Source organism: Dermacentor variabilis, chromosome 10 (genome assembly GCF_050947875.1).
Source record: "Dermacentor variabilis isolate Ectoservices chromosome 10, ASM5094787v1, whole genome shotgun sequence".
Taxonomy (NCBI): domain Eukaryota; kingdom Metazoa; phylum Arthropoda; class Arachnida; order Ixodida; family Ixodidae; genus Dermacentor; species Dermacentor variabilis.
Genome location: NC_134577.1, coordinates 129,077,655 through 129,095,872, shown reverse-complemented (window position 1 = coordinate 129,095,872; position 18,218 = coordinate 129,077,655). Strand labels below are relative to the sequence as shown.

The 18,218-nt window shown below is 47.1% G+C and overlaps 1 protein-coding gene across 1 annotated transcript; it reads left to right on the top strand.

Annotated features, from left to right (window-relative positions):
* Positions 1–12,774: 12,774 nt before the first annotated feature.
* Positions 12,775–17,437, top strand: LOC142560956 (uncharacterized). The gene is made up of 3 exons (XM_075673386.1): positions 12,775–13,138; positions 13,208–13,384; positions 16,432–17,437. Exons 1-3 carry the CDS (start codon positions 12,896–12,898, stop codon positions 16,708–16,710), a joined length of 699 nt encoding a protein of 232 aa, XP_075529501.1. The 5' UTR covers positions 12,775–12,895; the 3' UTR covers positions 16,711–17,437.
* Positions 17,438–18,218: the final 781 nt, after the last annotated feature.

The following is an 18,218-nucleotide window of genomic DNA, read 5'->3' as shown; positions in this document are numbered from 1 at the left end:
ACAAGTTGGTCAACTATCTGTGTTGAACTGTTTCTACTTGCAGCAAGATCCTGTGGCGCACGCTTCGGCTTTGCTCGTTCTTGCTGCTGGCATGCATGTTCTTGTACCAGGCGTCGCGTATCACCGATGAGTACCTTGCCTACCCAACCGCCGTGGATGTCAAGATGGAGGGGCAAGGCACGCTCAAGTATCCTGGTATCAGCTTCTGCGTCACCAATTGGTAAGTTCCGTCTTTAATACCTCGGCATCCAATCCTTTTTGAACCGCAGCTTTCTTTGCCTTTTCCTCCGAATTTTTCATTGCTGCTGCAGCCGCCGCTGTCTTGCACGCCGCGTCGGGAAGTGCTTCAGAGCATGCAATACATGGCAGGAGCATACTTTGTATGTACTAACGTGCAACATTACAGAGGGGACCTAGATAGAATGGTAGAGAGGAGGTAGAGAATAGGTAGAAGAGACGCCGTCACAGAACGAATGAATAACAGTCCTGCATCTCTTTAGTTGCCGCTCGCATACATGGGGAGGGGTGAGCTCGCACCAACCACACAAAATAAGCTTGTCGGGCACCCAGGCATAAAGCCTGGTTTCAGTAATATGACTAGGGGTGCTGAGCATCAATTGAGTGTAAATCATAAGGCGACAGCTTTAGGAAGTACGCTTCTAATATTCGTAAATAGGAAGGAAATACTGCTATCGCGTGAATATTTGGGTTCGGTTAACGTAACGAGTGCAGATGTGCGTCAATCGGCAACACTTGATAAAACACGCGTTGCCCGATTGCCTTCAGTGTGCCCTACGTAAGCGTCATTATTGATGAAGAGTTTATTAAAAACCACCCTAACCTTACCACCTTCTTATGATAAGTACTTTTCTCATTTTCTTGCGGGTAATTAAAACATGTGAAGCCGGAAGTGTCACTGAGGTAGTGTTAAGCGAGTTAAATTATTAAGAAAAAAATCTGCCAAAAAAGACGCACACAGGAAACATATAAGAAGACAGGAAAGAGGCTGGACTACCAGATGCTTATTCGGCAGAAAGGTGCTGTAATTTGTAAAGGGCACTTTGTGACATGACCATCGCACAATCGGCTTATCACAACCAACCGTCAAGAAAAAGCCAATAAATGCCAAAGGCTGCATGCACCTTCTGTGTGCCTAGGGATCTCACATATACTTTTGCCTGAGCCCAGTGAAGCATATGTTAGCAATACCAATGGTATATAATCGTAGCAAAGCAGAGTCACAAATCATAGCAAAAGTAGAGTCAAAACCAAGTAACAACTAAACAAACTCAACAGTACAAAAAAAGCAGTAAAACAACACCCAGGATCACTTATAGTGCTTAAGGAAACTACCAGACCAAACGCACTAAGCAGAACTGAATATCATGTCACACCTAGCGGGTTTCCTATTAAGTCTTTATGATTACAAAAAAGAACCCATGCAGTCAATTTTCTTTCTTCGTAGGGCAACCGACGAGTCACTGCAATCTGCTTTCCCATTTTTACCAATTAGGAAGGCGTCGAGTACGTCACGTGCCAACTTATCGGGACTTCTGCCCAGTATCCTGATATCACCAAGTACCGGCTTACACTTGCACTCATTGCAGTGAAGGGGAAAATTCGACCTAGTTTCCTTTTTTCACGATTTATTGTTCCCCCACTTTATCGGTGATACACTAGCCCGTTTGGACAATATAGACCCGTCCACATTTCAGCGGGATTTCGTACACAACACCAACGACAGTCCACAAAAGGCTCACCATGCTTCTTATCGTCCTGGAGCTGCTTCTTCCTTCCGATGCGCGCGCATAATTCCTTCAGCTTTCTTGGGGCTGAGAAAATAACAGGCATTTCGTACCTGACCGCAAACTTTTCGGTCTGTGCGCCACGCGGTGCGTAAAGTTGATCACTTGTGGTCGCCGTTGTCCTAGCTTGGATCTGGTTGTATTCCTTTCATTTTTTTTTGTAGTAGGATCTCTGCCACCGCAGTTATGACAGAGCGTGGGAAGCCCGCCCTTTGAAGTCTGCCAATCTGAATGCTAAAGCTAGTCTTGACCATGTGAGCACAGGACTTAGTCAAAGTAGATCCTAAGCAATTAAAGGCGATAGCCCTTTTACCAATCTTAGAATGTATGGAACCATAAGAGAACAATTCTTTCTTTGCTCGGTAAAGATACGTCCAGCTGACACGCCCTCCTAAACACTTACTGTTAACATTCAAAAACTGCAAACAATTGTTTACCGGGAAATCGTAGATAAGGGAAAAGCCTCTCCTAAGTATTTAAACAGACATAACATTCTTTCTATCAAGCTGGCATGTGTGAAAGCTTAGTCAGTTCATAAAATAAAAATAAATTGTGAACACACCTAAACATTCGCATGACTGAGCCATTGGCAATAGAGGATGCCAAGGCACGGTCAACAGAAGCCAAAAATATATTGTATAGCATTCGGGCAACGCAAGAGCCCATGCAAATAACACAAATGTAGTTTAATATCACGAATGAGACTTAACGACGCTCTGCGCGTGCGTCGCGCTTTTGGCGCGAAGAACAGAACGACGAAGGTTGGCGCCGAGTTAGCGTGCGCAACGGCTACCACGAGAATAAAAGAGAAAGCGCTGTCCCTTTCTGGTCTTCACGGTCTTAGCAGCCCCGTAACCCACATACAACCTACGGACACGATGACACGTCACACTTGGCTCCCAACGAATCGACCTGAGCTCTGAAGACGTTTACCTCTTTTGGATGTGGTCGCATCGCTAGATGCGCACTTGTTCGGTTCAACCACTGATTTATAAACGGCGGCTTCACCGTGCACTTGAGATAGCGGATGCCCAGTGTTTCATCTCGCGTTTAAGCAATTGGGTGATGCCACTCGAGTGGAAGCCTTCAGGTCAGCCGTGCTCGAAGCAAGTGCCTAAAGACTTCAGTCGTGTAGCTATATCGCGAACTGGAGGAACTCGAAACAAGGTTTCCTGAGAAACACGACGCTGCTAAAGAAGTTGATGCTACAAAGGGACTTCCTGGCCCACAGCTGCAGGCAAATGAAAATTTCTTTTATAATCGGCTCGCGCAAATCATAGGACGCATCGAGCGCTTGGAGCGCAAGACGCCTGCAGATTCCGACTGTAATGCTTGGGGTCGGGCATGAAATAGATGGTAGCTGGCCCGTGCCGTCGTCCAACTTATCCACGCTGAGGACATTGTTGAAGGGGGAGACTTGTTCTCATCGAGAACGAGGAATATGGGATTTATTTACAGTATCTACAGGAGAACGTTGCAGTTCATCGGTCTAACATGACTGAAAGAGGAATGCACACAGAGGAGCCGTCAACGGCTCCTCAAATACACCATGTCCTCCCTAGATCCCTAGGTGAGGGAAAATGGCCGTTCAGCCTGCTACCAATTCGGAGCGTTCAAAGTCATTGTAGCCGACCCGCCTATGAGGGGGAGGGTTGACGCACATTTCCGTACAGGTTTCACTGAACACACCGAGGTGAGTGGGTTCTCGCAGACACGGGTTTTGCCCCGTGCAGGCGCCTCTTCATCCCACTGTTAACTCCGCAGACAATGGCCGCCGCGAATGTCCATGATTTCTAAGCCCCGTGAGACGGCCGCCAGGCATCTTCTCCCAGGAGTTCCACCGCTTCTAACAAGCCGTGGTGGCCACGGCGAATCCATGAACAATACTTGGTTCACCAACCACGTTTAGTCATAGCGGCGCCGAGGGGGTGTTGATGCGGCACACCGTCGTCCCTAGAAAACGAGTCGCCGCTGCAGGTGGGGAAGGCTTCCATGGTCGCTTCTGGTAAACTCGCCACAGCTGCGGCGGGCTGGGAAAATTTTGTAGGCCGGTACCCTTGCAGGCCGTTCGTAACAGCTCCTCCATGGCCCGGAAAATCTCGACTGGCCAGTGCTGATAACCGCTAGGCAGGAACACAATGGCGGGTGGCAAAGGGGGGATGCCTTGGCTTGCAGCGACCAGCTGTGAAATGATGATACCGCCCCAAAACATCCAACAAGAACAGGCAACTGCAAAACGAACCCCACAACACTGCTCTGCGCCGAGATTACGTATCTTGGATCTCACTTTAGGCCCGCTAGGCTTTAAAGAAAACAGAAGTGCAGAAACAAAGATGCTGCATTTCGCTACAACAATTTGGAAGAAATTTCGTGCTGACGAATTCGGCAATCATGGAGGGAGACCTGCTAAATCAGAGGCGGTCTTCTTGGCTTAACAAAATTAACGATTAAAATTAGCGATAACAACCCCAAAATTTAGGCGGGATCCCTAAACGCAGAATTCAAATTAGCCTGCTCAAACCATACGCATTGCTATGCAAAGTCCCCTTTTTGTATCTAACGGAGAAGTTGCACTCTCGGAGAGTGAGGCTCCACCGGAGCAAGCGGCCATTTTTGTGTGACATTTGATTGAGCCACGTCAGAGGACAGTGGTCGGTCTCGAAGATGAACCTCGCTCCGTACAAGTAACACGACCACTTCTGGGCTGCCCAAACTAAGCAAGCACATTCCTTCTCTGAAGCGCTGTAGGCTTCCTCTCTTGCAGTTAGTTTACGGCTGGCACAGAGGATAGGATGTTCCTCGTTATCGTCGCCGACCTGACTAAGTACCACGCCCATACCCCTGTCGCTTGCGTCACACTGAACTATGAATTACTTTGCGTAGTCTGGCGTGCGAAGCACAGGACGAAAAACCAATAGCATTTTCAAATTTTGGAAAGCCTTCTCTTTGTCCTTATCCCAGTGCACGCTATTCGGTGCTCCCTTTCGGAGGGCGTCCGTTAAAGGACTTGTCATTTGCGAGTAATTAGGAATGTACCGTTGATAGTACCCCACATGTCCCAAAAATGAACGAATGTCTGCTTTCGTGCGCGGCGGTGAAAATTCTTTAATCGTAGCAATTTTCAGCTCGGCCGGCCGTCTCGTGCCCTGACCAACAGCATGGCCCAGATAAGTAACCTGCGATCAGCCAAACCTACACTTTTCCGCTTTCATAGTTAAGCCGGCTTTCCTCAACCGTGAGGACACCTGCTTGAGGCGCGATACGTGCTCTTTCCAGCTGTCCGAAAAAATTGCTACATCATCAAGATATGGCAAGGCGAGCTCCTGCAAGTCTTTTAGGACAATATCCATTAACTTGAGCAGCTAAATGGCGCGTTCTTCAGCCGGAAGATGAGTGCGAGAGGGCGAAAAGCGCCTGCAGGTGAGATAAATGCGGCAGAGAGGCTGGCACTTTCTGAAACGGGAACTTGCCAGTATCCCCGCACGAGATATATAGTTGAAATTTATTTTGCAGCGCTAACTCTTTTAATTCGTTCCTCAATGTTGGGTATCGGGTACAGCTGATCGCTAGTGATGGCATTTGACTTCCTGTAATCAATACACGGACGAGGGCCCTTGTTAGGGACTTGTTAGGGATTTCTACCAGTATTAGCAGTGATCTGTAGTCCCTCTCAGCAGGCTCAATAACTCCCAACTCCAGCATGCGCTGTATCCCTGCCTCCATAATTTCTCTCTGTCATGCAAGGCTTTGATCTTATCGGTTTCGTTGATAGCTCTATTTCATGCGTTATTAGTTCAGTTCTACATGGCCGATCGCAGAATCTCGAGATATTCCCCTAACACCCTTTTTAGCTCAGCTAGCTGCTCGGGTCTGAGAGCGTGCGAGCTTATCGAATGTTTTACTACTTCTTCTAGGCTGATTTCAAAGTTGGAAGTCGGCTTATACTCATTAAAGTTGGTACTAGTGTCATCCTGCTCTTTTATGGTACAGTTAACGACTCCGCTCCGCTTTACGTATGGCTTCATCAAATTGCAGTGGTATATCCTCACCTCCTTCCTGCGACCGGGCATTTTCTGAGTATAGTTAGTATCTGAAAGTTTGTGCAACACTTTAACGGGCCCGTCCCAGTGAACTTCAAGCTTGTTCTTTCTTGAAGGTTTGAGGATCATTACCTGGTCTCCGGCGTTAAACGTACGAAGCCTCGCATTCTTGTCGTAATAGAATTTGGCGTTCTTTTGAGCTACTCCCATGTTCTTTCCGACTAGTTCTTGAGTTGCGCTTAGCCGTTCCAACAAATTTAGCACGTATTCAACCCCTGTTGGACTCTCCCCTCTTTCCTCCCACATCTCTCTTAACATTCTCTGTGGAGAACGGAGTGTCCTCCCATACACTAGTTCTGCTGGCGAGAACCCTGTCGCTTCATGTGGAACCGTTCGCAAAGCAAACAAAGTTGCCGGCAGACAGTTCTCCCAGTCCTCCTTGTGCTCGTGACAGAGCGCACACAAAACTCGCTTAAGCATCGAATGCCACCTCTCTACACTATTTGACTGAGGGTGATAGACAGAACTATGTATTAACTTTACCCCGCACTTCTGCAAGAATGTGGAAGTCAGTGCGCTCGTGAATACTGACCCTTGATCTGCCTGAATTTCGGCTGGAAACCCAACTCGTGCAAACACTGTCAAAAGCGCGTCTACTACTTCGGCGGAGCTGAGCTCTTTCAAAGGGATTGCTTCTGGAAACTTGGTAGCCGGACACAGCATGGTAAACAAGTACCTGTAACCCGACTTTGTCTTTGGTAGAGGCCCTACCGTGTCTATCACAAGTCGTCTGAAAAGTTCTGATATTAAGGGCACTACCTTTAGCGAAGCTTTCCATGTTTCCCCTGGTTTTCCCGAGCGCTGGCAGGCGTGGCATGATCTTACAAAGTTTTCTGCGTCTTTGAAACAGCCAAGCCAGTAGTATTCCTTAAGCAAACTTTCCTTTGATTTGTTTATGCCTAGGTGGCTAGGCCACCCATTTCCATGACAGACTCAAAAGGTCCTCGCTGTACTTAGTAGGTACCACTAACTGATCTAGAATACTACCCTTTCGTTCTCTGTAGTGCCGATACAACAATCCTCCTCTCTCTTGTATCGTCTAGTTGCGCCTAGCAATGCCTTCTTTAGCTGTGTGATGCAGTTTAGCTAAGCTGTCATCCTTCTTTTGGTCGGCTGCCAGTGGCTCTCTGTCTAAACGTAACAGCTGATCAAAGATATTTGAGGCCGGTGATAGTAACAGCCCTGTCTCACTTACGGGTGTGTGAGCTGGCTCTTCCTGCAGGCGTGAACTTTGACACCCTAGTGATCCGCTCTAATGGAGCTGGTGAGCTGGCAGGCTTTCCTCAATCGTATTTCGTCCCCCTGAGCATAACTCGGATTAGGTTACTGAAGTTGCGTCTTTTGCTACTTCCGCTGGAGCAGCTTTTGCATTTTCAGCCGAAAGCGACTCGATTTTCCGAGCTTGGCCTCGCGTTAACGCCCTCTCCCAGTTTAAGTCCCTTGTCACGTAGTAACTGATCCGACCAATTCGAAAAAAATGTAAGGGTACTGCAGCAACAAAAATTTGGAAACTGCAGCCTCGGTCACGAGCTCCCTGAACGGTCCACTGATTTTCAGTTTGGCCATGGGCAGACACACACTATGTTCCATTACAACATGTTTGATGCATGCTACTTCTCCCGTGAAGTCATCTACCGTCACGTAAGACGGATAGACAATGTCCATAGTGGCGGCACTGTCTCGCAGCAGCGGCATGGTTTACCATTAACTTGCAGATCATGAAGATATGGGCTTAAAGGTTCCATATTCTCGTCTTTTTCATCCACGTAGGAGAAAGCTACGCTAGGCTTCCCGCAGTTTGCAGCGATATGTCCCACTTTGTGGCACTTATAGCAGCGGATCGGTCTGAAAGGTTCGAACTTTCTTTTCTGCTCTTTTTGTACGGAGTTCCCTCGTTTGATTTCTCCTCTCTCTTTTCTGAGGGCTTTTCCTCCACGTCGACAGGCTCCGGTCGTCTAGTCTGCGAACCCTTTTTGAACGTAAATGGTTTCCGCGGTCCAGTTCGACCATCGCAATTTCCGTCCTCGGCGTTCAGCTTTCAACGCGTTACGTACTCTTCGGCTAATTCAGCCACCATTTCCACAGTGTTTACATTTCCGCTGTCTTGCACCCACAGCTTCACAGATTGTGGGATGCTTCTGTAAAACTGTTCTAGAAACATACACTCAATAATCGTGTCTCTGCTGTCGTACGCTTCCGCGCTTTTCAGAAACTCGACTAGGTTTGACTTTTAAGTCATATGCAAACTCCGGATATCTCTCGCTAACCTTCATTCCTGTGCTTCTAAACCTCTGCCGAAAAGCTTCGGCTAAAAGGCAGCACTTTTTCAAAAGACTAGCCTTAACCTTTGCATAATCATATGCATCCTAAGCACTGAGTCTGGCGATTACTTCCGCAGCCTCACACGGCAACATAGACAACAAACGCTGTGGCCATGTACTCGGACCGAAGTACATCTTCTCGCAAGTCCTATCAAAATTTCCGGGGGACAAGCCTATGTCGTTCCCGACCTCAAATGGCTTTAACAGCCTGTCCATGCGGTATGATCCTGCCTCAGTTGGTCGTCCCAGAACCCCTTCACTTCCTTGAGACCTCTCTAAACGTTTGCTTTCAAGTTCAAGTTGCATTTTTCTTAACTCGCGATCTTGCTTGTGTTCCTTTCTGTCCCGTTGTTCTCTCTGCCGTTATTCTCTTTTCCCAAAGAATTACCCAATTTCAATGTCTTCCTTACTGGCCTGTTCGGAAATTATCTCAAATAATTACGATTTTGGCATTTCCTTGCGTACCTCTAGGCCCAGTTCCTCACCAACAATTAGCAATTCATCTCTCAGCTGTGTCCTTAACTCCATGATTACTGCTTTACTGCCTTGATGCTGCTCGCTAAACCTAACTAGGAAAACACAACCTAGCTAACAATCAACAATCTAGCTTCCCTACTGTTTTAACAGAACAACCACAAAATGAAGTCTAGAGAGTCAAAGCAAGAACCAAGCACTCACCGCAGACACAGCACCACGTCGCAAAGTCCATCCAACCGCTGCCACCAGTTGTAATGTTTGGAGTCGGGCTTGAAATAGATGGTAGCTCGCCCATGCCATCGTCCAACTTATCCACGCTGAGGACTTTGTTGAAAGGAGAGACTTGTTCTCATTGAGAACGAGAAGTATGGGTTTATTTACAGTATTTACATGAGAACGTTACAGTTCATCAGTCTAACGTGACTGCAAGAGGAATACACACTCCGCAGCCGCACAACAGCTGCTTATAAACACTCTGTCCTCCCTAGATTCTTAAGTGACGGAAAAACGGCCTTTCAACCTACAAACTCGGAGCGTTCAAAGTCATCGTAGCCGTCCCGCCTTTAAGGAGGAGGGTTACGCACACTTCCGCAAAGATTTCACTAACCACGCTGAGGTGAGTGGGTTCTCGGAGACACGGTGCTTTTTCCCGAGCAGGCGCCTCTTCATGCCAGTGTTGACTCTTCAGACAATTGCCCCCTCGTCTGTCCATGACTTCTAAGCTGCGTGAGACGGCAGTACAAAATATCTTCCAGTAGCCCCCCGGATTCCACCGTTTCTAACAACCCCTGGCGGCCACGGCGAATCCATGAACAATACTTGGTCCGCCGACCGCGCTTAGTCGTAGCGGCCGCGCTCGCTTGGGGACGCGGCGTATTGTTGTTTTCCCAGACCGAGTCATCGCAGCGGGCCGGGCGCCTTCCAAGGCGCCCGGCCTTGGAAGGCGCCTTGGAACACACACACACACACACACACACACACACACACACACACACACACACACACACACACACACACACACACACACACACACACACACACACACACACACACACACACACACAAACACACACACACACACACACACGCACACGCACACGCACACACACACACACACACACACACACACACACACACACACACACTTGCTCAATCACACCGCATGGCACACACGCACGCACTCTATGGGTGCACAACACACAGGAGTCAATTCAGTCTGGTCGCAAAGCCAGAGGGAGAGGTAGAAGGCTCAGTATGCCAGATATAATCATCGAGTTATGGTATCGGGCCACAATGCAGAATAGACTAGTGCAATCTTGCACTGGTATTGCAGGGTGTGCCACTTGAGAGGTTTGAGGCTGGCATCAGCTTGCGACAACCGAAAAGACGGGAGTAGAGAGTGCGTGTTGTCCGGCGCTAAACAAGCTTAAGTTTGTTAGCGTTGCGAGTTCGGTACGGGACTATCTTATGAGCAGTACTCAAATCGCGACAGAATGATAGAAGTGTTGAGTGCTCGGAAAACCTCGGACCATCAGGGAAGGGAGACACGGCACACAAACCCGAGAATGGGCCAGTGCTTAGATATAGTGCTGGTGACATATGCGGAAAACTTGAGAGAAAAGCTGAATGCTACACTCTGAATGGAAAGGGCCCGAACAGTCTTTATAGAGGTGCCTCCGAGGAAGTAGGTTGGACACGCAGCAGTTTTGTTGTGGCTGATGCGCATGGCAGCACTTTTCCCAGTGCTACTACGAACTTTGTTATTGTAGGCCCAGTCATTCACCTTTATGGAATGTATTTATTTCAAGCACATACGCTGTGCATCGGCGTAATGTTGCTGTGGAAGTTATACCTTGTTAATAAATCGCATTCTGCGCAGATGCATTAATAACTTGGTTTTGAGTAGATCATTGTCCTGACTACAATTTTCAGTATCGCAGCAAGAAACATTTTAGTAGAAGCTGAAGGGATTCGAGTAATGTAAGCATACCGACTGCACAAAGCACTGATTATACCTTTTCACCTTCCCCACAATGCACTCACACCATCTACACTTTCCATAATCAAAAAGTGAGATAACAAATAAATTACAATATCATTGACTCAGTACTTGCTGCTTCTGAAACAGGCATCGAAGGAATCCTGGTATACGCTGCTACATGCATAGGCCTTGCATGATGCAGGTCCTGCTATGCAATGCACATGTTGCAAACAGATCATTTATTTTTGCAGTGCTCAAGCATAAGGACACACTGATTCAAACATGACTGCGCTGTCGCGTATGCTTCAGTGTGCCAGTGTTCTGGAGTGCTGCACGAGCGATTTATCCCGAACTAGCCTAAAAGACGGATGCACTTGAAAGAAGTGAGTGAAGGAGTACAGTGAAATTGTACTGGATTCCCATGCCGAAATTGTACTGAAATGTACTGACATGCCGAATAGAAGAGCGCACTATCAGCTGAAGCGGGTGGCATGGCTGATTATGTAAGTACTTCCCATAGTTCGGATACTAGTGTCTTTCGCTTTCGATAGTTATCTTTGCCACTGGAAACAGCACAGAGCTTGCCCATTAAACTTGAGTCACCGACACCACACGAAACACGCCGCGGTCAACCACCCCAAGTTCCACAAGGTTCATCCACCACATCAGACATCACACGAAGTCAGGAGTGCCATATTTGAAATCGCTGCAGCACCAAACGGAACGGAAAATTCATTCCTTTCGACAGAGTTTCTCAACTGGGCTCGTTAATTCGCCAGTTACGAACTCGATGGACGCGCTAGGCCTTCGCGTAACGTAAAGAACATAGGCGATAGGCGAGTGCGGATTATCCAGACTTCGGAGCTCGTAAACGCGTGTTTCCATTCGTTTTGAGCACAACAAAATACACATACAATAAGCACTAACGTTGCGCAAATCGTGATTAGGTTGGCTGTTTTAGCAGACAATCGCACTGAGCCCGGCGGAACCCAGTGGGCAGGTTGGATTAGTCGGCGCCGTTCGAAGTCGCTTCGGATCCACGTCGCACTGCCACAACGCACGGTCGTCGGTTGTGTCGTTCTCGGCCTACTAATACAACACTGTCTTTCAGGAACACTGACACGCGCTTCGTGCGTCCAAAAACTCGGACTATTGTTGGTGCCGGCGCCTTCGCATGGGCGGCCATCATAGGCATAGCCGCTGGAGGCTTCGCAGCCTCCGATTGGTTAAAGGGACACTAAAGGTTACCAGAAAGTCAAGTTAAAGTGGTAGAGCAATGTTCTAGAACGTCTAAGGCGTCAATATAATCGCGAACAGAGCTTTAGTAACCGAGAAATTGAGGTAAATGCATGACACGATTTGAGACCACCCAGCGACATTCCGGTACTAAACCGATGACGAAACGTCTCCCCGTAATTTATGTTACTAATACTCGACTACTCGTATTAAAATATCATTTCATTCGATTATAAGACGGAAGAAAATGCTACTTGTCTACGTCTATTCGATTCTAGGAAAAAATAACATTTTGACGTTACCCTTCAGTAATATGGGTGTTCGAAAGATTTCGTTTTCGCTCAACTCTGCGCCGCGCACGCTTTGGAGTTTCAGTAGTTTCGCTATCGCGTCGTGCTGTGAGGGTTCTGCTCGCGAAACTTTCATTTGGAACAAGCAGCGAGAATGCCACGTCCATGTGATGTCGTGGGAAGCCCTCGTTGCTTTCCCGCTCCGGAGAGCCGGTGTCGAGGCCGCCGTCGTAGTACGCAACGACGCCGGCAGTGCGAGCCCTCAGAAGCAGGTCGCGCTCGTCGGTGCTCAAATCGCTGAAGTTGAGCCCACCATCGCGAGCCAATCTGTCGGTGTCAGGGTCCATTGCGACGAGCGTCGAAGTTAGCGTCATAGAATGAAGTACCAGCTTATGGGCGTCTTGCGCTGGAGTGTGAGGTATAGTAGCGGCGCCTGGTGGCGGTGCGGGAAACGACATCTGGGTCGTGCCAGCAGAAGCGTATCCCCGCAGGCTGGCTGTACCCGGTTTGGAGGAAAACCGGATATGACGTCGGCCAGTAGCGTTCTCCCTGCCCCCAGATAGGTACTTGTACGCCTAGGGAAAGACGCTGCTAGGTGCTGCTGCTAAATCCCTGTGGTTTCTGCCGGCTCACGTAGGTTGACGTTCACGTGGTCTTCTTACCCCTCGCTGGATCGTGTTCGGTCATGCCTTCCTTGCGCGGTGTCATTGTCGGCGACAGTCAGGTTAAATTCTTAAATAGGTCGCGCCTGCGCCTAATTGAGTCAATTAAAACCTGCACCTTCAGTTTTGCTGGCTACAATGCAGTGCGGCTGGCGAGAGCTGTCTCCACGATGCGTTTCGAGCGTGTCGATTTCGCCGTCCTTTATGTTGGCGGAAACGATCTTGAAAGCAACGTGGATCCACAAGAAATATGCGACAACATCAAGGTGAGTCTACTGAAATCACAAAATTCTAAACATTAAGCGCTGATAGTTGTGTTTTCTTTTAAATTTTAGGCCTTGGTTGTTCGACTCCAACGAGACGTGGCCCCCGTCGTGCTTGTTTTCAAGGTGCTCCCTCGCTGCCTAGAAGGTGCTGATGCGGAGCAGAAAATGAAAAAGCGTCGCTTGCTTAACCGCAAATTGACGGCTACGCTGAAGCGCATGCCGTGTCTGCGGATTTTGAACCCCGAGGTATGCACCCACTTTTTCCAGCGGCATGCCGTTGCATACCGTCCGGAACATGCTTGGCTTATTTTTGACTCGGTTGAGAATGTTTTACTTTTTGTCGCTGCTCGCTGCGGTAGAAATGCAGATCGTTTGTCGTAGTTGTGTCTCCATTACAGAATCGCATTACTGCGGTGAACAAAGCAAGTGTTGAGGTACATACTGTGCGCGCTTCACCCTTTGTTGGACGGTCGGAAATATTAGTCCCACTTTTCAGGGCAACTTCGCTGCTCTGTAGCGGTGAAGTGTAATTCCAAGAATTGAACATTCCTGTGTGGATATATGTTTCTGAACCACTTTAAGCATATTTTTTTCGTCCATTTCTTTGTCAAACAACGCGATAGAACGATTACGCAGATTTACGTCCCTTTCTACAATGTTTAGTTTATTCTATCGCCTTCCTTCAAACCACCATAGCGGCAAATAGACTCTTTTGATCGAAATTCCGTGTTTTCATAATAGCTGGATTTTGGTGTGGTTAGATGCCTAAATTTCTGGTGCCCACAGCTACCAAAACAGGTGATCAAATTATTAGCATCGCGAACAAATCACATTGCTACATATGAGAACTGCATAGCCCTGAAGGATTTTTCAAGAAGCATCTTTCTTCTAAGAACCCTTGCGATAGTGGAAAGCCCTGAATGAGGATTCTCATACAAAGCATGCTGGATAAGTATAATGACAACTTGCACAAACTTCATGTATAATGTACTGGCTAATCTGGCTGCTTGTAATCACATTACAGGTGACCACGAGTAGGTAGAAACGGGCCTTGAGGCTGTATAGTGGGACGTATTCCCACTTTTTGCTATTACAGAATGGTCAGCTTTGAGATTTTACGTTATGTGAAAAATACCTCACAAAAAAAAAGCACTTGTAATGTCTTGGACACAAAGCAATCTGTTCTCTGCTTGCTTCCATGAAAGGGTTAAGATGCGCACACTATTCAAAGGTAAGACCATGTTCATAGTTTCTAAAAAAAAAACCTTTTTGACTCTTCCTTGATCAGTGGATGGTGGCTGCTGCAGTCCTACCAATATTGGTCACTATGTATCTGGCACTGGATGTGTGCTACTTGGCATGTGTCCAAATAGGAACTTGGATTACCGGTTAAGTGCAGCTCAACATGTACCACTGGGTAGACAAGCAGAACAAGAGGCAAGAAATTAAGTATACAACAGAAAATTTAAAAAGTCAGACACAGATAAGTCGGAAAGGCAGCCGAGTGTGGACAAAAATGAACTAGAGACCAGGGCATGCATTGAGTGTTGAGCTATAGAAGTGAATGAGTGATTACATTTTACTGAACATTACAAAGGCTTCACTTATAACCGATTTTCACGTATGCATGGAATCTGCTAACTTTTCTATGCAAAACTCTACCGGAAAGTATATATTGCATCGATTGGTTAATACATTTTCTAGCATATTTTCTTGTTTTCAGCCAACACACACATCCCCGTTATATGAAACAGATCACTGTAGATGGATGCCAGAAGCATATTACAAGAACCGTGAATTGGAAGCTGTTAGCTACCTGTGGCACAAAGTCATACTACATATAGTCTTTGTGTGCACATTGACTTCATATGTTTTACTAATTTGACTGGCTCCTATTACGCTCAGACTGGATAGCAATAACACACAGGCCACCTTACGTTTGAGCTACTTGAAAGCCTGCGAAAGCTGAAGGTACATTCATAAAAGTTCATAAGTCCATGGCATTAGTGAAAATTTTAAACCTTTTCTGTTACAGCCATGCGCTGTCAGAAGTGTCTCAATGCATTGCATTGGTTGAACAGGCACGTACTGGCTGTACCACTTCGATTTCAGCGTGCATGCGTAAGCTGGATAAAAAAATTCTACCATATCTTGCATCCAAACTTTTGCTCACGAGTGGAAAATGCTGTTTCTGTTGTAATAGATGTGGCTTGCACGCAAGGCATGTGCATGCTAAATTTCTGGGTTAAAAAAAAAAGCAAAGCTATGCTGCATGAACAGAAGGTGCTGCAGCCACATAACCTGACCTTTGATCTTCAGTGCGCTCACATATTGAAGGGATGGAACTAAGTGAATGTCTTTTAAATGCTTGATTTCAGCCAGTTAAATTTGCCAACACGGGGATTCAAACCATGGGTGTCCATCTGCTGTTAGGCTGGACTCTATTTAATAAGAACACTAACTACTGCATTCATTGGTGCTGACAGATATCAAGTCAGTTGTAGCTCAGCATACTGTATTCCGTTTGTCACCAAAATGCTTGAGAACCACTTGAGATCCTTCGATGTCAGCATCCTCATAATCAGTGGGCACCCCATAAGAAAAATAGACAAGGTCAATCTTGAATGGTATCCTTGCAAGTGCAGAAAGTTCTTGAGATATGGGATCAGGTGACACGAGCAAGTGTAAGAAGGCTAGGCCACAGAAACTCCCGTTTCTGATTTGTGCACTATTTGTTCAGCCACTTTAAGATGTGAGGAGCCTAGACATATAAAAGACTAGGTAGGAGCAAGCAACTTGAATGCGCTACCAAGCAAAAAAATGTGCAAGTGTAAGCTGTTCATTTTGACTCTAAAGGCACGTTCACACCGAAGACGGGGCGGCTAAAGCAGGCAAACCTCCTCGCCAGGCGCAAAATGAGGTGGCGAGTCCAATCACTCGCGGACCAATTTTTTTCCTGCCCGCTGGAGCCTTCCGCTTTGCCGCAGCCATTCGGAACACCAGACGACGGTGGCGCAGTAACGACGCCGGTGTGCCCGTGATGAGGATGGACGACCGGTGCCACGAGATGGCGAGACGTGCGCCACAAAAACATTAGATGCTCCGCCTCCTCGGCGGTGCGTGCAGCCACGCAAGCTGTCCAGTCTGAACAGGCCCGCACGCTCACCGCGTTGAAAATACGCCGAATGTGCCTGCAATGTCCATGTTTGTGCTCCAGGCTGTACATATCGCAGTGATCTGAATACATTACAAACATTTGTCCCAATTGCACTGCTTTTTTTTCCCCCCTCCAGCATCGATTTCTCAATGCATCAAAGAAGCCGAGGCGCCCCATGTTTGCTGACGATGGGTACCATGTGCACAGGGGCCGAGGAATCGACCAGTTGGCAAAGATCGTTGTTAATGGTCTTGCTCAGCAGTTTGGCCATTGTGTCAAGTCACCTGCACGTGCTGAACCAGGCGCTCTCTACAAGGCAGTCAAGTGCTGCTTCTGCAACACCAAGGGCCACAAGTCATATGAATGCATGAAGTTTTGTAGGCCAGCTTATCGGCACATGTCAACACAGCACTAAATGTTGCCTGCCATCAAACGGCCCTTTTCAGGGCCACCCATACGTTGTCCGGCAGGCTTGAGGTGCTCCTGACCGTTGCCCTCTCAATTTTCCTGTTTAGATAGGAATCGCTTTGCTTAGCAAGGTATGTCAGGAAGGTGAGGATGCACATCTGGCATAATGCTAGAATTTTTCCTTCCAATTCCATACTTATAGTTTCTGCAATAGCATATGCAGAGCACTGCTGAGACCATGCAGTGCAAAAGGGATAAGAATTGTAGTATAATTGTTACTCATAGTGAGGGTGTTTGTACAATATGCAGTACAATATACAGGGTGTTTCAGCTAACTTGTGCCGAGGCTTTAAAAGAGAAAGAACGAAAGAAATTAAGCCTGCAGTACTCAAATGCAATCAGTTCAGTAGACTGCCCTTTAGAGCAACTTTTAAATACTGACTGCTTATTGAGAAATATCTAACTGCTTCATTTTTATGAAGATAGCCGCTGTGGTTATTTTTTCAGCACAAAAGAAAGTGCATGAAATTGGAAAAAGTACCATGCCACTATGCACTTTTGAACAGTGACGCGAGTGCTCTCATACATGCTTTAAACAAATGAACAATGTGGCATGTAGACAGGATGTAAACAATATACAGATCCAACACACTGAAAGTTATTTAAGCTTTCTTTGCTGTTTGTGTTCATTGATGGCATTTGGAAGCGATGTATTAAATGTTACCTTGCGTGCACCACTTGTGTTTGCAGTACACAGGGAGAAATGCGCTCCAACGCTCGAGGTGGTGTTGTGCACCATTCATATCCTGCAAGAGTAGTGGCACTGTCATTTCCTCACACGGCGCATCGCATGATGTGTGAGGTAGAGAAATCCTTTTATTGAATCCTTAGGAGAAATAGTTTCTGTTACGTCCTGTGCCCGACAGCGCCTGCGCCTGCTGCGTGTACACAGGCTTATGTCACACAGCATGGCCTCCCAGTGTTGCAGTGTGGGACATTGCTTGAAGTTTCGATGCTGGACCACCACTTGCGTACTGTCATTTTGACGCCGTGGTGCTGTATTGCAGCTTTGCATCTGCACATCCTGTGCCAATTGTTGGCATGGACACACTTGCCATGTTTATTTTTCATAAATAGCATAAACATGCCATACCATACCTTGAATTATCATTATAATATTTTTAATTTGCCCACAACTGTCACCATGTCTAGTTGTAGTGCTTTCTTTTCCATACAAAGGGTGCTTTCTGACGGCATCGTTACCTTCTCCCGTGATCATTCAGCGAGCACAAAGGTAAGCACTGCAGCTTCTGCAATACTTTTGTCTGGGCACACTACTCCCAATGTATCCTTAGCACTGAAATAAAACACCGCTCGTTGCTCAAAGCAGCTTCAATATAGATTCTAATCGGAACAATAGGCATAGACACTCGTAGATAACATTTTGGTGCAGCTTGGGCGAGACCGAAAGAGAGAAATTGATGCATACAAGCACAAAGGCCAGGCACTGTTCCC